Source organism: Salvelinus namaycush, chromosome 24 (assembly GCF_016432855.1).
Source record: "Salvelinus namaycush isolate Seneca chromosome 24, SaNama_1.0, whole genome shotgun sequence".
Lineage (NCBI taxonomy): Eukaryota > Metazoa > Chordata > Actinopteri > Salmoniformes > Salmonidae > Salvelinus > Salvelinus namaycush.
In genome coordinates, this window is record NC_052330.1 from 5295795 (window position 1) to 5321444 (window position 25650).

The window sequence follows — 25650 nt, forward strand, 5'->3', positions numbered from 1 at the left end:
GTGGCATACAGCAGGTGTTCATCAGGGATGGATGTGGATAGAGAACATTAGGAAGAGATACAGCTGACGACATCATCGTTGTAGAGGAGAAAAAACATTAGGGAGGCAGACATCTTCAAGACAGGAAATAGAGAGAAAGAGAGAGAGATTAAGAGAGTGAATTGAGAGAGGGAGAGAAATAAAAAGCAAGAGTGGAGAGAGAGATAGAGACAGAAATACAAAGAAAGAGAGTGGAGCGAGAGAAAGGGGGCATGTCTTCATCATGAGGATGAGAAAAAAATTTGATATCTGCAGGGTTCAGTGGTTTTTAGGACAGTCTGATGCTGAGGTAGCAAGGTCATTGTGTTTCTGTGTTTGTGACGAAGAAAAAGAGCAGCATGTTTTTGTAAAAGAGAGATGTGTTTCTTGTGAAATTAACTTCTCTCTTAGAATCTACTCGCACAGACTTTGCTCATAACTTCTTTATTGAGGAAAAATGTACTTCCCACGACAGTGATATGCTGTCGTCTCACCTAGCTATCTTAAGATGAATGCACTAACTGTAAGTCACTATGGATAAGCTAAATGACAAAAGTGTGAAATGTAAAATCCGATCAGAATGTTCTGATGTTTAAACAATCTGAATCAGAAGGTTCAAGCAAGCATGTAGAAGCTAATTAAATGTACATGTTTATACATCCAGAGATGGCATTCTAGATGCACTACTTCTATCTATGCACTATGACGTACTGGCTAAGTCTAATACTTACGTGTCCACTGCTCGGATCCCGGGGAAAGCCACTTTTATGTGGGAATGGACGTGGTGGAGGTGCATGAACAGGGAAAGTGCCCACGTACTGGCGTGGCAGCTGGTAAACATGATGGGGGAAATATGGCTGGAGGGAGGGGGGGAATACCAGGGAGATAGGAAACACGTTTAACATGGGGTAAAATCAAATAAAAACAACACTTAAAGGTGTCTGATGATGAGATATGAGATACAGACTGAGGCAAATAGAATTCAATTAAAACAGGCAAATTAAATACATTCACAGCAAGTCAAATACACTGTATGTATGCATATAGTGACTTCAGAAAGTATTCACACCCCTTGACTTTTTCTACATGTTGTTGTTTTACAACCTGGATTTTGGGCCTACACACAATACAGCACAATGTCAAAGTGGAATTATTAAAAAATGAAAAGCTGAAATGTCGTGAGTCAATAAGTATTCAACCACATTGTCATGGCAAGCCAAAATAAGTTCAGGAGTAAAAATGTGCTTAACAAGGTTATATGGACTCTGTGTGCAATAATAGTGTTCAACATGTTTTTTTAATGACTACCAAATTTCTGTACCCCACACATACAAACATTTCAAACACAGGTTCAACCGCAAAGACCAGGGAGATTTTCCAATGACTCGCAAAGAAGGGCACCTCTTGGTAGATGGGTAAAAATTTTTAAAAAGCAGACATTGAATATCCCTTTGAGCATGGTGAAATTATTAATTACACTTTGGATGTTGTATCAATACACCCAGCCACTACAAAGATACAGGTGTCCTTCCTAACTCAGTTGCCGGAGAGGAAGGAAACTGCTCACGGATTTCACCATGAGGCGAATGGTGACTTTAACAGTTACAGAGTTTAATGGCTCTGATTAGAGAAAACTGAGAATGGATCAACAACATTGTAGTTACTCCACAATACTAACCTGACTGACAGAGTGAAAAGAAGGAAGCCTGTACAGAATAAAACTATTCAAAAACATTCATCCTGTTTGCATTAAGGCACTAAAGTAAAACTGAGACAGACTCATCCATTGCTTAAAAATATTACATGTTTGCATCAAGGCACTAAAGTAATACTGCAAAAAAAATTGAAAAATGAACTTTATGCCCTAAATATAAAGCGTTATGTTTACGGCAAATTCAATACAACACATCACTTGAGTACCACTCTTAATATTTTCAAGCATGGTGGTGGCTGCATGGATGGCTGCATGGGTATGCTTGTCATCAGCAAGGACTAGAGAGTTTTGTTTAGGATAAAAAGATACAGATTAGAGCTGAGCCCAGGCAAAATCATAGAGGAAAACCTTGTTCAGTCTGCTTTCCAACAGACACTGGGAGACAAATTTACCACTCAACAGGACAATAACCTAAAACGCAAGACCAAATATAAACTGAAGTTGCTTACAAAGACAACATTGAATGTTCGTCCTAGTTACAGTTCGGCTCGAAAATCTATGGCAAGACTTGAAAATGGCTGTCTAGCAATGCTCAACAACTTGACAGAGCTTGAATATTTTTTTTTAAGAATAATGTGCAAATATTGTACAATCCAGGTGGGCGAAGCCCTGTTTTTGTTTTTTTGTTACTTTTACTCCTTTTTCTCCCCAATTTTGTGGTATCCAATTGGTAGTTACACTCTTGTCTCATCGCTGCAACTCCCGTACAGACTCGGGAGAGGCGAAGGTCGAGAGCCGTGCGTCCTCTGAAACACAACTGCTTCTTCCTCTGAAACACAACAAGCCGCACTGCTTCTTGACACAATGCCCAATTAACCCGGAAGTCAGCCACATCAATGTGTCGGAAAAGACCATACACCTGGCGACCGTGTCAGCGTGCATTGTGCCCGGCCAGCCACAGGAGTAGCTTGTGCGCGATGGGATAAGGACATCCCTGCCGACCCAACCCTCCCCTAACCCGGACGACGCTGGGCCAATTGTGCGCCGCATGGGTCTCCCGGTCGCGGCCGGCTGCGACAGAGCCTGGACTCTAACCCAGAATCTCTAGTGGCACAGCTAGGACTGCGATGCAGTGTCTTAGACCGCTGCGCCACGAGACTTACCCAAAAAGACGTACAGCTGTAATCGCTGCCAATGGTGATTCTAACATGTATTACTCAGAGATATTTCTGTATTTCATTTTCAATACATTTGCAAAATTTCTAAAAACATGTTTTCACTTTGTCATTATTGGGGTACTGTGTGTAGATGGGTGAGAGAAAATACATATATTTAATTTATTTTGAATTCAGGCTGTAACACAACAAAATGTGGAATAAGTCAAGGGGTATGAATACTTCCTGAAGGCACCGTGTGTATGTTACATTACAGATAACTGAAACATTACAAAACTGTAAATAACATGACAGCTCTGTAAATGATATACCAAAAGTGTCCCGCAAAGTGAGAAGGAGGACGATAACATAAAAATGATTGGAAGGGTGGTGGGCAATGTAGGCAAAGTCATAGGGTTGAGGTTCGAAGCTGTTTGAATGAATGATGTCTGTTTGAATGAATGATGTCTGTTTGAATGAATGATGTCTTTGAATGAATGATGTCTTTGAATGAATGATGTCTTTGAATGAATGATGTCTTTGAATGAATGATGTCTGTTTGAATGATGTCTGTGAGTATAACAGAACTCATATGGCAGGCAAAAACCTGAGAAAAAATCCAACCAGGAAGTGGGAAATCTGAGGTTTGTAGTGTTTCAACTCTTTGCCTATCCAAGATACAGTGGAAATGGGGTCATGTTGCACTTCCTAAAACTTCCACTAGATGTCATCAGTCTATAGAACCTTGTTTGATGCTTCTACTATAAAGGAGGGGGGAATGAGAGGGAATTGAGTCAGAGGTCTGGCAGAGTGCCAGGACCTGGTCATGCGCATTCACATGAGAGGTAGCTTGCGTTTCATAGCATTTCCGAAGACAAAGGAATTCTCCGGTTGGAACATTATTGAAGATTTATGATAAAAACATCCTAAAGATTGATTCTATACTTAGTTTGACATTTTTCTACGGACTGTAATATGACTTTTCGTCTGAATTTTCGCCTGGACCTGCCAGCGCATCGTCAGTTTGGATTGTGTACTAAACGCGCGAACAAAAGGAGGTGTTTGGACATAAATGATGGACTTTATGGAACAAATCAAACATTTATTGTGGACCTGGGATTCCTGGGAGTGCATTCTGATGAAGATCATCAAAGGTAAGTAAATATTTATAATGCTATTTCTGACTTATGTTGACTCCAACATGGCGGATATCTCTTTGGGTTGATTGGGCTCTGAGCGCTGTACTCAGATAATTGCATGGTGTGCTTTTTCGGTAAAGCTTTTTTGAAATCTGATACAGCGGTTGCATTAAGGAGAAGTTTATCTAAAGTTCCATGCATAACACATGTATTTTCATCAACATTTATAATGAGTATATCTGTAAATTGATGTGGCTCTCTGCAACATTTTGGAAGCAAAACATTACTGAACGTAACGCGCCAATGTAAACTGAGATTTTTGGATATAAATATGAACTTTATCGAACAAAACATACATGTATTGTGTAACATGAAGTCCTATGAGTGTCATCTGATGAAGATCATCAAAGGTTAGTGATTAATTTTATCTCTATTTATGCTTTTTGTGACTCCTCTCTTTGGCTGGAAAAATGGCTGTGTTTTTCTGTGGCTATGTACTGACCTAACATAATCGTTTGGTGTGCTTTCGTCGTAAAGCCTTTTTGAAATCTCACAACAAGTGTAGCTTTAATATGGTGTATTGCATGTGTGATTTCATGAAAGTTAAATTTTTATTTATTTGTCATTTATTTGAATGTGGCGCTCTGCATTGTCACTGGATGTTGGCCATGCGGGACGCTAGCGTCCCACATATCCCAGAGAGGTTTTAATAGGGCGTTGGGCCCACACGAGCGAGAATAGCTTCAATGCACCTTGGCATAGATTCTACAAGTGTCTGGAACTCTATCGGGGGGATGCGACACCATTCTTCCACAAGAAACTCGGCGATGATTTAGCAGCAGGGGAAACACTGGACACGATATAGGCCTAGAGTCAGAGTCTACAACTGAAGCTTTGGTCATTCCGTTTGGAACCAGGCCCTTCTCAGAGTCCTGGAAATGAAAGGACCATGATGTTGACGACATGGTGGTGATTGCCTATACACTCACCCTGTTGTAGAAGGGGTGCTGGGGGCCAGCTATGCCACTGTAGTAGCTGCTGTGTGGCGGTGGGGACACCACCCCTGGCGGGTTGAAGGGCCCGTTGAAGGAGGGGGAGTAGGCGGACATGCCTGACTGCTGGCTGTAGACGGAGGTAGGACGGGGAGAGGCCTCCTGCAAGGGCAGGCTGGGATAGGGCACCGCTCCGATGCTCATCTGCTCCCTGGCAGCACGAACGTCTGGGGGGGAGAAGAGGGAAAGATTAGGCAAAGAGAAATGTGAAATTAAAACTAGTAAAAAAAAAAAAGTTATTTAACTCTTCCGGTCTCTTTCAGAAATACATCCAAAAGTCAACTGCTGTATTCAGGTTGCCTACGTCATGTCTACAAACAATTGTGTAGAACTCAAATTATTTGACACACAGACACAGCTAGCTAGGCTCCCCTTCACCTGTGGCATGCATGTCAGAGAGAGAGAGGGAAAGAGGGACGCAGACAGAAAACATTTTTATAAAACTCAGATGTTGTAAATCGACTAATAAGTACATTTGCAAAGTAGTTTTATTACTTATGAACAGGCTTACATCTGAAATGCACTGAAAACAAATCTGAAACAAACTATAGTACCTCTATGACTCTCACTCACCTGCGATGATCTCTCGTAGTTTGGGGTCGAGGTTGACGGTGCAGGGTAGGAAAGTTTTCATGTCGCGCGAGTTGAGGACCGGGGTACGGGAGGAGAGGAACACCTCGAAGCTACGCACATCCCCGTCAATCTCCAACAGGGGCTCCACATCTTTAGTGGTGGGAATGTTTTTGGAGATCCTAAAAACACCAGAGATAAACATTGAAAAAGCCATTACAAACCCATGTTGGTAAGATTGAGGTCATGTGATAACAGATGAGGAAAGAGCTATAGCTATTCTAAACTGAAAGGCTGCTTCTTTTGTTTGGCATACTTTTATGTGGCTTACCCACAAAATACTTAGATACAAAAAAATGTAGGTACGGGAAGGAGGTTACAGGAAATTAAATTGCAATGAGGAAAATCATATCATTTTCAAAATAAGAAAAAATAAGAATTATGTGAGCTTCATGGATAAGACAGACATAAAATAGTATTTCAAGTGACAATGAAGGAAGTTTGAATCATTCAGGGGAACATTTTTTTAATGGAATATACAGTTGAAGTCAGAAGTTTACATACACTTAGGTTGGAGTCATTAAAACTTGTTTTTCAACCACTCCACAAATTTCTTGTTTACAAACTATAGTTTTGGTCAGTTAGGACATCTACTTTGTGCATGACACAAGTCATTTTTCCAACAATTGTTTACAGACAGATTATTTCACTTATAACTCAGTGTATCACAATGCCAGTGGGTCAGAAGTTTACATACACTAAGTTGACTGTACCTTTAAACAGCTCGGAAAATTCCAGAAAATTATGTCATGGCTTTAGAAACTTCTGATAGGCTAATTGACATCATTTGAGCCAATTGGAGGTGTACCTGTGGATGCATTTCAAGGCTTACCTTTGAACTCTGTGACTCTTTGCTTGACATCATGGGAAAATCAAAAGAAATCAGCCAAGACCTCAGAAAAAAATTTGTACACCTCCACAAGTCTGGTTCATCCTTGGGAGCAATTTCCAAACGCCTGAAGGTACCACATTCATCATTACAAACAATAGTACGCAAGTATAAACACCATGGGACCACGCACCCATCCTACCGCTAGAGATGAACGCACTTTGGTGCGAAAAGTGCAAATCAATCCCAGAACAACAGCAAAGGACCTTGTGAAGATGCTGGAGGAAACAGGTACAAAAGTATATATATCCACAGTAAAACAAGTCCTACAATTTAAAGGCAATGCTACCAAATACTAATTGAGTGTATGTAAACTTCTGACCCACTGGGAATGTGATGAAAGAAATAAAAGCTGGGGAAAATCCTTCTCTCTACTATTTTTCCCACATTTCACATTCTTAAAATAAAGTGGCGATTCTAACTGACCTAAAACAGGGAATTTTTACTAACTACTTAAATGTCAGGAATTGTGAAAAACTGTATTTGGATAAGGTGTATGTAAACTTCCGACTTCAACTGTACATCATTATTTATTCTCGGGAGCACCGTAAAAAAAATAAAAAAAACACTAAATGTAATTTTGCAGTGACTAAGCTTTTGTCTGATGGGTAATTTAAATGAAACTACAATAATCCAACCAATTGGACGCAATTCTAATGATGATTCAACCAATTAAACGAAACCTTTTTGCACATTTTCAAAACAGATCTTTCTAATTTAAAACAAAACCCTCTCTCATGCAACTTAAGACATGTGTTTCAAGAAGATCTTAGTTTTGGGGGGATTTGGAGAGGGGGTTGGGGACCTACAACACAGTACCTCTGGTAGATGGTCTTGAGGGTGACTTAGCGTTAGGGGGTAGAGGGGGACTACAGTACACTACCTTTCCTAGATGGTCTTGGGTGTAGTTTTAAAGGACAACATTACCTCTCATAGATGGTCTTGAGGGCGGCCTGGTCAGGAATGCCGTCCGTCTCCTCCAGGAATAGGATGAGCCAGGAGGTCCTGTAGGGCCACGTCTCAGTAAGGTTGATCCACGACGCCAGACGGTCCCAGTTGAACGTGATCTGATTGGCCCTTAGCAGACGACCTGTAGACAAACAGAACAGCATTGTGCCAGTCATCCTGGAGAAAACAAACAGTCTTTCCTCCACAATATGTTATTCACAATCATCTGTCCATTAATCATTTTCTAGATGGTCAATTGTGGTTTATGTAGTAAACCCAGTGACAAACATGGGGGTAGCTACTGTGTGTGTGTGTGTGTGTGTGTGTGTGTGTGTGTGTGTGTGTGTGTGTGTGTGTGTGTGTGTGTGTGTGTGTGTGTGTGTGTGTGCACGCGTCTGTCTGCCTGCATGACTCTGTGTGTGTTTGTGTCTAACTGTGTGTGCGTGCGTGTGTGACCCACCTGTGACAGAGACTATGTTGAGCAGCCTCCTCATGGTCTGGGGACTGATGTCACTGAACCAGTCCTCTGTCACCAGCAGCTTGCTCAGGTCAAAGGACATCTGCCGCGTCACCGTCCTCTGCATCTGCCTGCGCCGGTATGTGTCCTATACACAGACAGAGAAACCATATATTAACTTTGTTTAAAAGTCGATTTTGGGCACGAAAAAAGGTCCAACTCAGCTCCTTTCTCAAAATTCTAACAGAAATGGGGCGTGCCTTTGGTGGTTCATCGATGTGTCATTCTGGTAATGTGTGCCGCGACCGACGTAGCTAGTTAAGCTAGTTATTTAGCCAAGCTAGCCACTTTAGCTAGTCACTAACTCCTTAAGTGTGTGTGTTGACGTCATTTCACAGGATTTGTTTTTGGACGGAATCTGTAGAGATCGTTAAGAAATGGCACTTCTGTAGCCAAATATCTTATTCATCCATTTGTTTTTGTTTTTAAGCATTAAATTACCTGGTATGATGGTGATCATCAATCTGATCTTTATTGACCACAGAGATTCAGGACACCCGTTCAACACCCCATCTGAAAGACGGCACCCTACAGAGGGCAATGTCCCCAATCCCTGCCTTGGGGCATTGGGAGCTTTTTTTCAGACCAGAGGAAAGAGCTATGGGATTGGTCCTGGATGCGTCCCAAATGTCACCCTATCTCCTTTATAGTGCACTACTTATGACCAGAAAACAAAATGTCTCTGGTAAAAAGAAGTGCACTACAAAGGGAATAGAATCAAAGCACCTGCATATGACTGAATTTCCATGTGTAGATAGATGTGCGGTTATTATGTTTATTTAAACATGCCCGATCTGAATGATTTTGATGATACTATTGGTGGTGGTGTTGACCCATATGCCAGTCCACTTCGGAAATCCACCAGGCCACACACAAACACGCACGGCAAGAAGTGCACCAGCAGAAACGGTCACCCTGATGCTAGCTCCAAGTCAACATTGCAGTTTGCTGTTTACTCTTGCGTCCTTTTTTACTTTATTTGCTCAGGACGTTTCTGGGATTTCTATGACAGACATCGACTTTCCAGAACCGTACACTTCTTTTTTTTTGTTCTCCAGAAGCAGTCCCATTCATTCCCGGGAGCCCTACCAAAAGGACAACGACGGAGGCGAGGAAGGAGAGCTGGACGTTCTAGTCAGACTAAGGAGGGCAAATCATCCACCGTTTCCTAGTATTCTACTAGCAAATGCAAAGTCTCTGGACAATAAGGTAGACAAGCTCAGGGCAAGGATTTCCCATCAACGGGACACGAGAGACAATAACGTAATACATCTGACTGAAACATGGCTCTCGGATTCCGTGCTGAATCCAGCTATCCAGCCGGCTGAGTTTTCCCTACATTGCGGGGACAGGTCGAAGGAATTATCCAGGAAAAGTAAAGGAGAAGGGGATTGCTTCATCATCAACAACACAATGGTGTGACTGTGGTAATGTACAAACCTTACGACTTTTTGTTCTCCCGATCTGGAATATCTCACGACTAAATGTCGACCCCAAAATACTAACCCTTGCTGTCTCCCTGCACAGACCTGCACCTTTGAGACTATTTGCACCTTAGACTCTCCAAACATTCAACCCCTACACACAAACACCCATAAACACACCCACCCACCCACCCACCCACACACACAGCTGTTCTACTATATACTATTAATTAATCTGTGCGACCAAGACACTACTTTATATTTGTACAGTCATACTTATAGCACATTCATTATCTATACTGTATACCATATTGTGTACATAGAAGGCTGTTACAATGCATACTACCTCCTTCTTTTACTATTGTAATTATTGATATTATTGATTATTGTACTGCAATGTTGAGGCAGCTAGCACACAAGCATTTCACTGTACCTTTTATCCCTGCTGTAAACTGTGTACGTGACAAATAAAATGAGATTTGGATTTGACACACACACACACTCTTCTCTCTCTTACCCTGCGGTTTAGGGTGGTCTTGCTGCCAAACTTTGTCATCTCTCCGATGCTGTGCTGGGATAGCTTCCTGTCCAGCTCCTCATGCCAGCCTACAGACAGAGACAGGAAAGATGTAGATGAGAAATCAGAGCTAATAACAGATCAATCATTTGACACATTCAGTCATAGTCCCGATTTGGGAGCTACAGTTGTGTGAAATGGGAGTCACAGTTGTGTGAAATGGGAGTCACAGTTGTGTGAAATGGGAGTCACAGTTGTGTGAAATGGGAGTCATTTAGGATTTGCAGGTGGCTGTATGTGTTCAGTGTCTGGATGAATGTGAATGAGCGCGTGTGCGCGAGTCATGTGTGGCTGTGCAAGTCCATCTTTACCGTCTGAGTGGTACGGATTACCGTCTGAGTTGCTGGTGTCTCCGTTAGCAGGCGCTGCCACACACATCTTCCTGGCGCTACTCAACCCCCGGCTGTTGAGGAAGACGGGCAGGTGGACGATGTTCCTCATGTAGTCATGGCCGTTGATGTTGGAGTCCCTGAGCACGCTGTTCAGGTTCTGGTTGATGGCCTTGATGATGATGTGGGGGTCGCTGGCGAAGATGGAGATGAAGGGGCCTTTGGAAAACAGCACCCTCACCTGGTGAAGCAGGGAGAAACAAGGTACATATGGTGAGGTGTGTGGGGAAAGAAAGGTGTGTGTGTGTTTAATTATCCTTGTGGGTACCAGAAGTCCTCACAAGGATAGTAAAACAAGGAAAATTCAGACAAGTGGGGACATTTTGCCAAACCCCACAAGGAAAAATGCTATTTTAGGCTTAGGGGTTAGGTTTAGGGTTACAATTAGGGATAAGAGATAGTGTTAGGTATAGTTTTAGGGTTAGGAGCTAAGGTTAGGTTTAGGGTTACAGTTAGGGCTAGGAGTTAGGGGTATGTAAAGTTTTAGGGTTAGGAGTTAAGGTTAGGTTTAGGGTTAAGGAAAATAGGGGTTAGGGGTTAGGGAAAATATCATTTTGGAAGGGAATCAATTTGGTCCCCATAAGGATAGCATTACAAAGCCATGTGTGTGTGTCTCTGTGTGTGTTAGGGTATGTGTAGCATATTCTTGTTTTTCTATTCTAAAACCTTTTCCACAGCAGTCAGCTCATAACTCCATTATCTAAATGTGCAAGACATTGCAATATTATATTTGTGACTGCTATCAAAGTCTCGCAAATTGCTCTAATCAATGAGGGATGTTGCTTCTGACTACAAAGACATCTTACATAAAATATCCATTATTTCCTTTGACCAAAGATTGTATTTGTAAACAAGAAGCAGCAAGTTTAGATCTTCAAATAAATTGATCAGATTACAGAAAATTGCATTACTGTAAATAATAATAAAAATCATGACAGCTTCTGGAATCTTTGAGTGATGTATGTGTGTTTCTATTATTGGGACAGATCGAAATAATTCCATTTGCAGACAAAAGCCCCACACAAGGTGAGGAGTTGGGGAACATATCAAATGTTACTGTTCGAGGTTATACATTTTGGGCTATTTAAGATGGGCATATGAGCTACCCAAGTTTATCAGCAGTAATTGTTTGCACATTTGCAATGAGAATCAACGTGTTTACACGGCGGGAAACGCAGAAGGACTTTCTTCTTTGCTATGATCAGCTCGTAATTTTTTTTTTACTAATAGGATTACATTCATGACAATTTAGCCCATGGAGTGAAACTCCCGGACAGTGCTCCTGAGTAGGGCTGTTGAGGTGACTATTACCGCCACACCAGTCATGAGCATTGACCGCAGTAAAATTCCACGTGGCCGCTAAGTCACAGTAATCTCCTTTTATGCACTCTGGACATGCTTTGGCAGTACCCAACTCACTAACGACGACCAGGTCCTAATGGCCTGGTACTCAGGACTTTACTGTCCCTCTAGCCACTCTGACATCAATGCAAATGAAAATCATATCAAAACACACATCATCAAAGCAGTAGGCCTATAGTACTTTTAAAACTCACCTCACTGTGATGATCAATTAGAACAAAGAAGTTCAACAGCAGGTTGAAACAGTGTAAAACATGGTTGTTGTGGATGTCGTTTCATAGCTACACAGAACGTCTCACCACCATGCGTTTCCATCTCCTCTCTCTCCTTTACTCCTTTCTCAAGCACACAGACGGGCTGTCAACAGTTTAGTGAAATGTATTTAATTGCAAAAACATGTTACTGTAGATGCTCCCACACAGACTTGACTTGGTTTCTGTTGATGGAATTTATATGTTTAAATGAATGCTTAGAATATTTCACCCTGAAACCATATAAAGGGCAGTGAAATTGATCAGAATCATAAAATTATAATAAATGATGTATGTAGTTTTAGTCAGAATGAGGGTAAAACAATATAACAATATGTCTCTAAAGTGTCTTAAACACAGACTGTCTGAGTCGGTGCCGACCTTGGCTAGGAGACACTGAGAGATTTGGGAAAGTACAGGGAGTGCTTCTCAAGGTTCCTAATCTTTGTCGGCTGGGTAGTGGGACAGTGTGTGCGTAGGATACCTAATGTTTGTGTGTGAAAGTATGTGCGTAAGAAGCCAGTATAAAATTAATGGTTTTGTACAACTAACCAGCGCTCTCGTAAATAAAACCTTCTGACTATCGTAGCTGGGACTCCTCGTCTGTTTCATTTCAACCAGTATCTTACAAATTCTGGGTCGCAGACTGAGTAGTTAATTGAATTGGGTTTATGAACATCGAGAACATAATTCTCGTAACAGTTTCCCATATTAAGTACTGGGTAGCTGCAGGACCAAGGTTGGAGAGCCCATGGCATACAGAGTTTGGGCGGAATATCACCTGTTGGGGCAGCGAAAGCATGCTCCTCAAACAGTGGTTGATGCATGGAGGGAAGTAAGTGTTCTTATATTTATTTCTCAGCTGCTCATATTAAGCACATGCTGCGCTATAAAACCCAAGTAGCCTACGAAACAGACCGGCGGGAAAGCGGGTGGCCTCCATTCGCTATTGGAGTGCATACAGAGGACATGTCTTTTTTCCCCCCTGCCCCTGTTCCTGCCCATTTGATAACGGGCCATTCTAAATCAAAACTCATTTGACATATTAGTAAAGACGAGATTAAATTGAGAATAGTCTGACGGGTGAGAATATGATCACTTGATGAGAGAACAACTGTGCAGCCAGAGGCAAGGGACGGGGCGCAAAGCTTTTTTTGCTACTTTCTCAAATCATCAATCGTCTATAGTCGCATCACGCAGCCCATATATGTTTCGATTCCTAAGGCATTCTAAGGTTTGTGTCATTCACAACTAAAGTTGCCACAACTAAAAATGTTGCATATAGGACCTGTTTCAAATGATCACTTACACATTCAACACAGCCACTTCATAAGCATCTGTAATGGGAAAAATACCCTTTTTATTTTTTCAATTATATTCTTCTTACTATAAAATCATCTAAAATAAAATGGCACAGGACTTATAAGCATATATTGTCAGCTAAATGAACTAGCCCACAGCCAGCATGGAGCATTGCCAGATAACATAGGCCTACAGTAGTCAACCTCATCTTCAGTTCTTCTGAAATACATTTTCTTCATATCATGTTTCTTTAGACCTGACTAAAATAAATAATGTATTTATTGTGATGGTATATATTACATTTGACTTTTTAAAATGTAGATGTTTCAAAGCGATTCAGCGGCTTGTATGTGTAGAGGCCCGGAGATGCTAAAGGAGTTTATGTTAAATAACGGTCAATTACCGTGAGACTGGCAGTCTTTTGCTTGACAATAACCGGCTGACAACATTTCATGACCGCCACAGCCACAGCCCTACTCCTGAGTAGCACAATTTCATTCCATATTGCCCATTTTATTTTGACCTGTCCTGTTTTTAGGATATGGTGTTTGTTAACATGTCATATTCAAATCGAAGTGCATTTTTATTTGATAGGGCACGCCCTTTTGGTTATTTGTCATAAATATGGTCTCAAGTCTATAGGCTACAGAAAAACCACATAGGCTACTACTCTTTCTACTATAGGATACATCACTTGAGCGTTGGTAGACTGCCACAGCACTGCGTCTCTCCAACAGTACCCTAGAGAGGCACGCTGGGCACGCACAAGATAAATATTTTGCGGCCCTGACTTTGGCAAAGTGGGCACTGCTTAACAAGGTGCGGCATCAGCCCTCACCTAAATGGCCCATATGCCACTGGGAGAGAGACGTTTTCATTGTTTTGGGAAGTTATGTGAAGCGGTATGTGTTGTCGGAGGTGCATCTTGGTTAGTTCGATGCCGCCCTCGTCGACCTGCCGTCTAAGTGGCCGCCTAATCCTGCCTAATGGGCGAGCCGGCCCTGTGCGTGTGGGGTGCTCGCTGCATGTGTGTGTGCGTGTGTCTGTGAAGGGACCTCAGTTCAACACCTGGCAACCCCGTCTGTCACGTCTGCTCCCGCCCTTCCCTCCCCAGCATTGCGCACTCCTGCCATCATCATTACGCACACATGCCTTTCCCCAGTCACGGGCATCAGCGATTATTGGACTCACCTGGACTCAATCACCTCTGTCATTACCTCCCCTGTATCTGTCTGGTTCCCCGCTCTGTTCCCTGCTTCTGCATTGATTGTCATTTGTCCATGTTAACCCGTGTGCTGATGCTGTTCCTGTCTTGTTCTGTCTGTTCCCGATTTAAATGTTTGACTCCCCATACCTGCTTCTCATCTCCGGCGTCGGTTCTTACACCGTCGAGTGGTTTGAATCTCTTGGTTGGGGCTACCACTCAAATATATACACTACATTGCCAAAAGTATATGGACACCTGCTTGTCGAACATCTCATTCCAAAATCATGGACATTAATATGGAGTTGGTCCCCCCTTGAATGCTATAACAGCCTCCACTCTTCTGGGAAGGCTTTTTCACTAGATGTTGGAACATTACTGCAGGGACTTGCTTCCATTCAGCCACAAGAGCATTAGTGAGGTCGGGCACTGATGTTGGGCGATTAGGCCTGGCTCGCAGTCAGCGTTCCAATTCATCCCAAAGGTGTTCAATGTGGTTGAGATCAGGGCTCTGTGCAGGCCAGTCATGTTCTTCCACACCGATCTAGCCATGGATCTCGCTTTCTGCACGGGGGCATTGTCATGCTGAAACATGAAAGGGCCTTACCCAAACTTGTTCCACAAAGTTGGAAGCACAGAATCGTCTAGAAAGTAATTGTATGCTGTAGCGTTAACATTTCCCTTCACTGGAACTAAGGGGCCTACCCCGAACCATGAAAAACCATTATTCCTCCTCCACCAAACTTTAAAGTAGGCTCTATGCATTAGGGCAGGTAGCGTTGTCCTGGCATCCGCCAAACACAGATTCGTCCGTCGGACTGCCAGATGGTGAAGCGTTCCCACTCCAGAGTCCAATGTCGGCAAGCTTTACACCACTCCAGACGACGCTTGGCTTTGCGCATGGTGGTCTTAGGCTTGTGTGCAGCTGCTCGGACATGGAAACCCATTTCATGAATCCACTAATTTGAAGAGATGTCCACATACTTTTGTAGTGTAGTTGTTTCTATTCTATTCTAAAACCATTTCCTCTACAGCTCAGTCAGCTAATAACTCCATTATTCCAATGAACAAAAGACATTGAAATATTACATTTTGTGACCGCTATCAAATGTCTAGATATATTACTCTAAACATTTGAGTGATGTTGGTTATTCCGTTACAAAGACATCTTACATAGAAGACCCATTTTTTCCCCAGATCAAAGATTTCATTAGTTAACAAGAAGCAGCGAGTTCAGATGGCCTTGCTCCCTCTAATAAATTGATCAGATTAAAGACAATTGTATTACTGACAGCTTCTGGAATCTTTATGACTGATGTATGACTATGGTGTTGTTTGCTCTCTTGGGAGAGATTGTTTTCGGAAATAACTCAAAAGGTTGCACAAGGGTAAGATGTTCATAAAAGTTACTGCTCAGAGTGATACGGTATACCCTATCACCCTGTGACTGTGTGTGTGTCTCTTACCGTATCCAGCATCTGCAGTACTTTGTCCTGTTCACAGGAGTCCAGGCCGTCTATGATGACAGCCAGTCGCGTCTGGTTCTGAGTGAAGCCATCGATGGTCTTAGCCATCCTCGCCATCAGCTCCACCTCATTCTTCAACACCTGAGGATGGAAGAGAGAGAGGTACAGCGAGATATAAAAGATATGTAGAGACAGGTTGCAGGTATGTGTGTATGTTTGTTTTTGTGTGTGCGTGCATGTGTGGCTGTTTGCAGTGCACCCTACCTTCATGAAGCCCTCGCTCTTGAGCTTGTGCATCTTGTTGGCGGCGCTGTGCAGCCTCTTCCTCTGGGAGTTTAGCACCGAGTCGGCCACCTGCCACCAGGTCCGGCAGTTGAGCACCAGCGCCAGGCCCACCACGCTGGCCATGGCGATCAGCACGGCGTTCACCGTCTGGTTGGCAACGTCCACCTTTATGCATTTTGAAATTGTCTTATTCATTCAACATTGGTGAAGAAATTCAGACTTTTTAATCACATCGGTTTCAGAACCTGCAATACTGCTAAAAGGCCAATAAGCTAGACTAATAAAGGAAACCTTGAAGACGGCGAGGAGGGCCATGCCGGTGATCAGGCAGCCCAGGATGAAGACGAAGATGACGAAGGAGGGAACGCAGCATGTCTTCTTCCACTTCTTCTTCCCTAATAATACATTTTGAATGACAATCAGAACAGAAATGCGTATTTTTGCTGCCTACGATCAATTTATCATGAAAACATAGATAACAGTAGGTATAAAGTATTCCGTGGGCATACAAATATTTTGAAACAGGAAGTAGGCTACTAACTAAGCTTGTTCAATAAGAACATTCATTCGTATTGTCTGTTGGACGTTTGCAAGCCTTTGTTGTTAGTTCCTACTGAAAACTGTGTATTAACGAATGCAGTGACTGATAGTGCCTCAAAGTAGTGGCAACAGTAGAACACATTTGCCCAAGGGGATTCAATAAAGTAAACTGAATTGACTAGTCTGTCCTCCTCTGGTCCTTACCATGTGACTCCTCCGTCTTGAAGACCCTGAAAAGGCGGCTGGCCATGAAGCCAAACTCCCTCTCACAGGCATCAGACAGGGTGGCTATCATCTCTGCCAGGCTGGTCTCTCCTCCCACACTGGACAGACGGTTGTAGTCCGTGAACAGGAACCTGCAGGGATACAACAGTAGAGGGAGAGGAGTGGACATATTAAATCATTGGTCACACACAAACTACAACTTAGAACGGCTATATATGGAATTCATAAAGTCTCCATGAGCGCTACATAAATAATATGCAAATAATTAACAAATCAAGGCATATAATGAAGTGATGTAAAGAAGTTCATTACATCCAGGACTGATGTGTTAAATACGGCATGTGATTGAAGTTTAGATTTCTGGCTTTGCAAAGAGGGATTTGATAGTGATTTTGGGTGGGTGAGGAGGGGTGTGTGTACCAGATGGGCAGAGAACAGGTGGTCTGTGTGTGTGTGTATGTGTGTGCGTGCGTGCGGTTGCGTGTGTATGTGTGTGTTATACCTGACGGGAAGTGCGCGAGTGGTCTGTTCGGGCAGGTCAGGGGGGTTGACGAACATCAGTTTGAGCAGCAGCTCCAGGTAGCCAATGTGTCGTGCCAGACGGGTACTGATCACCCATGCCCAGTTCCAGTTCTCCCCCTCACGACGACTGCCAAAGTACACCACCACTACAGAGCGAGGGAAACAGTTATCTCCTAACTGGATCATTAACAGCCACCACCACTACAGGCCAAATGAAGACAGCCAGAGTTTTAAAAAACTGTTCCTGTGTCATTAAAGGGGTTTGGAAAAGCCAGTCAGTATAGTGCATAGGCTGTGTGTTAATATACTGTTTATTCAAGCATTAAATCCAGTAAAAAGTATGAATCCTTTTTCGAATCTCCCTGATATCGCTAACTGCGTTGTTACCAGAGGTCACTACATTATTGTTACTGGTATAATACTGCCCTCTAGTGTGGCACTTGAAAATAACTTAATACTATTGGACTGCATACAAAATGGAGGACAAAGTGACGGTCTCACCGAAGAAGACATAGACCAGGGCCAGTAGGCTCAGGGAGACGGCAATGGCCAGCTTAGGGTCGACGGTGAAGCCCAGGACCAGAGCTACAGAACCACACAGCAGCAGGGAGAGGAACAACACCATCCAGGAAAACTGGAACAACGGCTCCACCTGCTGGCCAGCAAACGTCTTCATCTCATCTGGAGAGGGGAAGAAAAGGAGGGGGTGAATGAGGAGTAAGATCAGGCGAGAATGAGTTCATAAAATAATTTGTTAATATTAACAGCTATCTTATTATTAACATGTATAACATATTGTTAAAGGAGTAGTTCACTATTTTACAACTTAATGTTAGATGGTTCCTCACCCTGAAAGTAATCTATTGGCCAGGATTAAAGTTAATCCAACAGCCACTACAAACTTCAGCTAACTTTAGCCATCACAAGCTAACAATCAATGGAAGTGATGTGAGCATCTATTATTATTTTTATTGCCAAATCACATTTAAGTAATATCAAACCAAATATGCAGTTGATTTCAGGTGATTTAGACATATATTCTCTAAATGCTCACATGCCCCCATCACTTCCATTGATTGTTAGCTTGTGATGGCTAAGGTTGCATTGGCTGTTTAAAGAACCTTTTAGCCTGGATTACCGTTTCTCTTGGCCCATAAATTACTTTCAGGGTGAGGAACCATCTAACATCAAGTTGTAAAATAGTGAACTACTCCTTTAACATATCATACTTTTTTGGTTTGACCGGTGAGCTCTGTCCTATTTGAGCAGTATCATAAACGCTCAGACTCCTCTATAGAAGTGAGTGGAGCAATGGCAAGCAAACTGCCTTTTAGAAAGAGATAGTGAGCTCCAAAAGTATTGGGACAGTGACACATTTTTGGGAAATGATACAAATAACTTTTTTTATGATACAATGCCTATGAAGTTAAACTGCACTGTCAGATTTAATTCAATTTTTTTATTTATGTGAACCGTTTATAAATTACAGCACTTTTTATACATAGTCCCCCCCATTTTAGGGGACCAAAAGTATTGGGACAAATTCACTTATATGTGAATTGAAGTAGTGAAAAGTTTAGTATTTGGTCCAATATTCCTAGCACGCAATGATTACATCAAGTTTGTGACTCTACAAACTTGTTGGATGGTATTGCTGTTTGTTTTGGTTGTGTTTCAGATTATTTTGAGCCCAATAGAAATGAATGGTAAATAAGTGTATTGTGTCATTTTGGAGTCACTTTTATTGTAAATAAGAATACAATATGTTTCTAAACACTTCTATATTAACGTGGATGCTACCATGATTACGAAAAGTTACAAAAGCACAAATATGATACCCCCAAGACATGCTAACCTCTCACCATTACAATAACAGGGGAGATTAGCATTTTTTGGAGGTATGATATTTTTGCCTCTGTAACTTTCTCACTCATCAATATTCACAATTCATTCAGGATTATCCATAATCATGGTAGCATCCACATTAATGTAGAAGTAATTAGAAACATATTCCATTCTTGTTTACAATAAAAGTAACTCAAAAATGACACACTAGAAAAATGAAATGTAAAAGAAAATTGACATATATATTTATATTTTGAGATCTCGCCGCAGACCCCACTTTGAGAACCCCTGGTATAAATAATACTCTTAAGGGGCCTCCCGGGTGCCACCAGAGACTCTGGGTTCGAGCCCAGGCTCTGTCGCAGCCGGCCGCGACCGGGAGGCCCATGGGGCGGCGCACAATTGGCCCAGCGTCGTCCGGGTTAGGGAGGGTTTGGCCGGCAGGGATATCCTTGTCTCATCGCGCACTAGCGACTCCTGTGGCGGGCCGGGCGCAGTGCACGCTGACCAGGTCGCTAGGTGTACGGTGTTTCCTCCGACACATTGGTGAGGCTGGCTTCCGGGTTGGATACGCGCTGTTAATAAGCAGTGCGGCTTGGTTGGGTTGTGTTTCGGAGGACGCTTGGCTCTCGACCTTCGTCTCTCCCGAGTCCGTACAGGAGTTGCAGCGATGAGACAAGACAGTAACTACTAACAATTGGATACCATGAAATTGGGGAGAAAAAGGGGGTAAAAAAAATAATGAATACTCTTAATTCTGTTTTAGTTCCTTACCTTCCAGTTTCTTGAGCAGGAAGGACTTGCCGCTGCCCCACTGGGCGTACAAGCCCACACAGATGGGTGGCTGCATGGTGGGCTCACTGAGGATGTCTGCCAGGGCACTGCTGTACAGGTCATAACCCAGCATGTCTCCGTCAGACTCAGCAGGGGACAGGTGGCCTTGGAGGGGACACAGACAGATGGAATGAGGTTACTTACAGCTCTACATTATTTACCGTTTATTTGGTTACAAGTCCACAATATTTATATAAGTAATATTGTCAGAGAACAGTGGCTAAAATGTGACTCCCAGTCTTATCGACTCCATCACACAGGTAACGTCCTTTATGGTATTCTACTAGATTTTCACCGTCGAAAGTCACTGACCGAGCTTCCGGAGAGAAAGGATACTCACGGGCTCCAAAGATCTGGGTGAGGATGCTCTTCTGGTGGCTGCAGTCGATGTTGTAGGGCGTCTCGCCGGCCTTGTTGGGCCGGTACAGCAGGCGGCCATCTTTCGGGTTACGGAGGAGGAGCTCCGCCAGCCTGCGGCTCCGGCCACGTATGGCGATGTGGAGAGGGGTGTCGCCTCTCTAACGGGAGACAGGTAGGATCAGACTTATATCTACATAACTTGTGTCTTTTTGACATTCTGTGTGCCATGTATATGGTTTATTATACATTACATATGGACGGCGATAGATTATTGTACAGGTCGTTCGGATGCTAGGTTTAATAAAGGTTAAATGGCTAAATATCTTGTACCTTATCCACAGCTGACACCTTGGCTCCTTTGTCCAGCAGAAGCTCCACTATGTCAATATTCCTCATCTTAATGGCCTTGATCAGAGGGCTCTCTGAATCCTGAGACAAAAAAACACATGATTATGGTTTGGAGAACAGTGACTACAGTAGGTGGCTGTGTATGTGCCTGGGTTGTCACATAGTGAAATATGGTTGTTGCCTCTTACCTTGGTGCAGGTCTCTGTGTCGGGGTTGCACTGAAGGATATCTCTCACCATGGTGGCGTTGCCTTTCTCCACGGCCCAGTACAGGGCTGTCTTGTTATCCTACAAGAGGTCAAAATGTATTGTTGTAAGGCAGTTGAGGTGAATTGTATGTACCTTCTTCTATAATGTAGTACTGTGTGTCTCCATCCCAAATGGCATACCATCCCCTAAATAGTGCACTACTGTTGACCAGATTCCCTATGGGCCCTGGTCAACAGTAGTCCACTATATAGGGCAGCCTTTCTTTAAGTGTGGGTTTGGGTCGCGACGTGTCAGAGTAAATGTATAATTATTTTATGAATTACTGGAATTGATTTGGCCAAGTGCAACGGTGCTATCTGTTCAGTGCACTCTCTGCTTAGCAGCTGTGTCTCTGCTCAGTTTGGCAGCAGCACGAGTGGGAGGGAGAGTGCGTATGCTTCCTGGTTTGCCGGATCCTTTTTCGGCAGATTTCTTGAAGATCACTCTGCGACCCACACGACGCAGCGTTGTCGTTCAGCACTAGACGATGCGCTGTCAGCCACTGACTTGTCATTCCCACTCGCCATCGAATGGACTCAAGCTAGCCACAAGTTCTGACCGAGCTCAATCGTCACGAAAGCAAATAGTTCTCTCTCTTGGTTTCACACACATTTTGAGACATAACGAAGAGCGCCCACAATGTGTTTTGTGCGAGGAAGTGCTTCGTAATGAGTCTCTCAAAATGAACAAATTAAATGACACACCCTGACCAAACATCCACAGCATGAAGTTAAACCCAGGGAGTTCTTTCAGAACAGGGCAGAATACTTCAGGAAACAGTGCTTCGACGGTGGAAGAGTAAGTCAGTTAGCAAGGCATTGTTGTCATTTTATAACAGGTGATGATAAGCAGAAATAAGGGAGTATCATCTCTGACAGTAGTCGATGTGAGTTTCTCACTCAAACAATCCCCTTGTACACAGCTAACAGCTAGCTAGCTAACGTCAACTTTAGCCAAAGCAAGCTAGCTAGATACTGATAGTGCAACCCTAAGTAACAGTACATACTGTACATCTTACTGTAGAAATGATTGTGGAAAACAAGTCTAGGTTGGAACTGTTGCTGTTAAAATACAAGTAACCCTTTTTATTCTGAACTGGAACAAACTGTTTCAAGCGAGATGCTTTTTGAGGCAAACACACTCAGTCACACAGTTCTGGGTTGCTCATCTACAGCAAAAAGCGGTCTCCTGCCTGACTGAGAAAGCAGTAGATGTTCTGGTCCAGTTTGGCACCACATACCTATGTGAGTCAGGGTTCTCAACTCTGACGTACTTAAAAAACAAGTACAGAAACAGACTCAATACTGAGCATGACCTCTGGGTTGCACTGTCAAAAACAGAGCCCAGAATAGACCTGCTTGTTGAAAACTACAACCAGCCACACACCTCTCATTAGGAATGTGTGTGTTTTCTGGTCTACATCTGTGTGATGTGATCAATCAGTTTATTCCAGTTCAAAATAAAAATGATTGTATTTTAACAGTCACAGTTCCAACCTAGACTTTTTTTCAACAATCATTTATACAGTAAGATGTACAGTAGGCCTGACCATTTTTCATCTGTACTGTTACTTAGGGTTGCACTATCAGAAACTCAGCCTGTGTGTGTGTGTGTGTTCTGTTATACATCTGTGTGATGTGATCAATCAGTTTATTCCAGTTCAGAATGATAATGCTTTCTTGTATTTTAACAGCAACAGTTCCAACCGAGACAGATAAATAAGAGAGTTTTTAAATGGGAAAAATAAACATGATAAGCTATTTATATGGGTATTTTATTGTTATGTGTTTCTATCTACATTGCATTTGTTTTAGGCATAAGAGCAATGTAATGTACCAATATTTACGTATAGTTGCATGTTTTCATAAGCTTGGGTCCCCGAAAAACACAGAATTTCTCATTTGGGTTCCAGGCTGAAAAAGTTGAAGAACCTCTGATATAGGATACAGGGTGCAATTTTGGATGCACGATATGTGTCTTATCTGAAGTAGCCAGGTGTCAGACTCATTACCTGTCCTCTGATGTCGATATCAGCGTATTTGTGCAGCAGAGCCCTCACTATCTCCACATGGCCTCCTCTCACTGCCCCGATAAGCACCGTGTCTCCACTCTGTACAACACACACACACACACACACACACACACACACACACACACACACACACACACACACACACACACACACACACACAATAGGTCACCATACAGCATACACACTACATCCACATCTCAATACAGCACCTATAATACAAAATGTGTGTCTGCGTGTGCTCCTTTGCCCACCCTGTCTGGTATGTTGACGTAGGTGCCAGCGTCCAGCAGGTCCTGTACTATCTCAGTGTAGCCCTCCTTGGCAGCGATCATCAGGGCTGTGTTTCCGTCCTTTTCCGTCATGTTCACGTTAGGGTTCCTCTTCAGAAGCTCCTTCACCACCTCAGTGAAACCTCCCTTCACTGCCACAATCAGAGCTGTCATCGAGTTCTACGTGGAGTGGGATGGAGAGAGGGAGGGAGGGAGGGAATGAGGGAACAGTGGAAAGAGAGAGAGGGGGGGGACAGAACAAAGGGAGAAAAGAGAGACAGAGGAGGACAGGAAAGGGATAGCATGAGGAGAGGAGTAGAGAGAGCCGTGTGATTACGATGATAGTAAATCAATCCAAAGTAACTACGCTTGATGTACAAAGCCTTTCTCTAGGACTTTAAAACAGATGATAAAACAGTGAGAGGTGTAGACCGGAGGGATGTTGAGAGACAGACCCTCAGTCTGCTGCTCTCTCCCTCCGCTGAGACTGACCATCAGATGCAGGCACCGTCAGCCCAGTAAAATAAAAAGCTAATTATTTAAATGTATGCTCACTCAGCTGTGCCTCACAAGTAATACAACAATGTATATATTACCAGTGTGATCACACAGCCTACATCAAATTTTGAAATATAATTATAAAAAATGTCCTGAACAACAATGCAATGCATTGCAGGTAAATTCAAAGCCAATATGCAGTGATAATGTATTGGGCCTATAGTCTACTGCACAAACCTCATTGCTACAGAACTGTTTTTAATTGGTTAATGTTGCATAGGCTTACGTTTTTTAAGTCCTGTTAATAAAAAATCAGAGCGGTAGATCGGCATGCATTTTGACTCAGAAAGTGATCTTGACTCAGAAAAGGTTGGTGAACACTGGTGTAGATTGCAGACATACCGCCCCCTCCTGGTCGACATCGGCTCCGTTCTCCAGCAGGTGCATCACACAGTCAAAATGGCCCTTCCTGGCTGCCCAGATCAGAGGGGTAGTGCCGTACTGAGAGGGAAAGACACACACACACACAGTTATCAATACTGGCACAGGTCACTATTTCTGGCCAAATTGGGCCACCACTAACCCAAAGGTTGGCATTGCCCAGCCATGCTGCCCAATCTGTTGTCTCACCTTGTCAGAGCAGTTGACCTTGGCTCCATTTTCCAGCAGGACCTGGACGATCTTAGCATGACCTCTGCCTGCTGCCCAGATGATGGGGTACACACTGTATTGCTGATGGCAGAGAGAGAGCGAGAAAGAGACTTAGGGTGAGTCACAAATGGCACCCTACTCCCTACACAGTGCACTACTTTTGGATGTATTACCCTATGTATAATACATGGGGAATAGTGTATCCCTCTTCACCCATAAATATGTGTATAATACATGGGGAATAGCCATGAATTAAAGGCCGCCCACAGGAGGGAATGCAGTCCAGAGGTGTGGTTGTTTCCAGGAGCATGGGGGTAATGGAGTCTGATACGTTGGAAGTTATGGGTAACAAGATGGACGCATGCCTCCTGGGCCCCACCACCTCTGGTGCCTTTGGTTTCTGCTGTGTTATTTGGTATGTTTTATATTTATTATTGAGGAAAATGTAGTTACTACGACTGTGATTGTCTCACCTAGCTATCTTAAGATGAATGCATTTGACTTTTTTTTTATTTATTTTTTATACAGTAGTGAGTGCATACATTTTCATACAGGTCCCCCGTGCGAATCAAACCCACAACCCTGGCGTTGCAAGTGCCATGCTCTACCAACTGAGCCAAACGGGACAACTAACAGTAGGTGGCTCTGGAGAAGATCATCTGCTAAATGACTCAAATGTAAAATGTCTGAGACGGGTCATGATGACTGCTCACCTGTCCAGTAGTGTTGGGGTTGGCTCCGTTGTCAAGGAGAACCTTGGTTACCTCCACGCGGCCCTTGTAGGCAGTCCACATCAGGGCCGTCCAGCCTCCCTGCAGAACACCAAACACACAACCTCAATTGCTGTACAAAAACATTCTCCTGCACACATTACAGTACCTTTAGGGCTTTAACACAAAAACATTACAAACCTAGCCTGTACATTGGAAAGCATGTACATGAAATAGATCTGTGTTTGTGTAGAAAAAAGAAGGGAAGTGCTGCTAAGGTACACAACAGAGGCCGACCGATTAATCA

At 43.1% G+C, this 25650-nt stretch overlaps 1 protein-coding gene across 2 annotated transcripts in view; it reads right to left on the bottom strand.

Moving 5' to 3' along the window:
* Window positions 1-25650, bottom strand: part of kidins220b (kinase D-interacting substrate 220b) — a 41584-nt gene that overhangs the window by 7334 nt on the left and 8600 nt on the right. The window contains exons 5-26 of one of the 2 annotated variants that reach the window (XM_038962965.1): window positions 25347-25445; window positions 24613-24714; window positions 24385-24483; window positions 23467-23664; window positions 23195-23293; window positions 21124-21222; window positions 20918-21016; window positions 20568-20745; window positions 20168-20332; window positions 18050-18229; window positions 17529-17694; window positions 17006-17157; window positions 16553-16656; window positions 16241-16426; window positions 15977-16117; window positions 10335-10572; window positions 9943-10031; window positions 7945-8089; window positions 7464-7626; window positions 5591-5769; window positions 4955-5184; window positions 750-875 (exon numbers count right to left, since the gene is read on the bottom strand). In XM_038962965.1, the coding sequence (XP_038818893.1) occupies window positions 750-875; window positions 4955-5184; window positions 5591-5769; window positions 7464-7626; window positions 7945-8089; window positions 9943-10031; window positions 10335-10572; window positions 15977-16117; window positions 16241-16426; window positions 16553-16656; window positions 17006-17157; window positions 17529-17694; window positions 18050-18229; window positions 20168-20332; window positions 20568-20745; window positions 20918-21016; window positions 21124-21222; window positions 23195-23293; window positions 23467-23664; window positions 24385-24483; window positions 24613-24714; window positions 25347-25445 (3237 nt within the window). Of the gene's footprint in view, window positions 1-749; window positions 876-4954; window positions 5185-5590; window positions 5770-7463; window positions 7627-7944; window positions 8090-9942; window positions 10032-10313; window positions 10573-15976; window positions 16118-16240; window positions 16427-16552; window positions 16657-17005; window positions 17158-17528; window positions 17695-18049; window positions 18230-20167; window positions 20333-20567; window positions 20746-20917; window positions 21017-21123; window positions 21223-23194; window positions 23294-23466; window positions 23665-24384; window positions 24484-24612; window positions 24715-25346; window positions 25446-25650 lie in introns of both variants that reach the window. The other variant, XM_038962964.1, reaches the window with a different exon arrangement.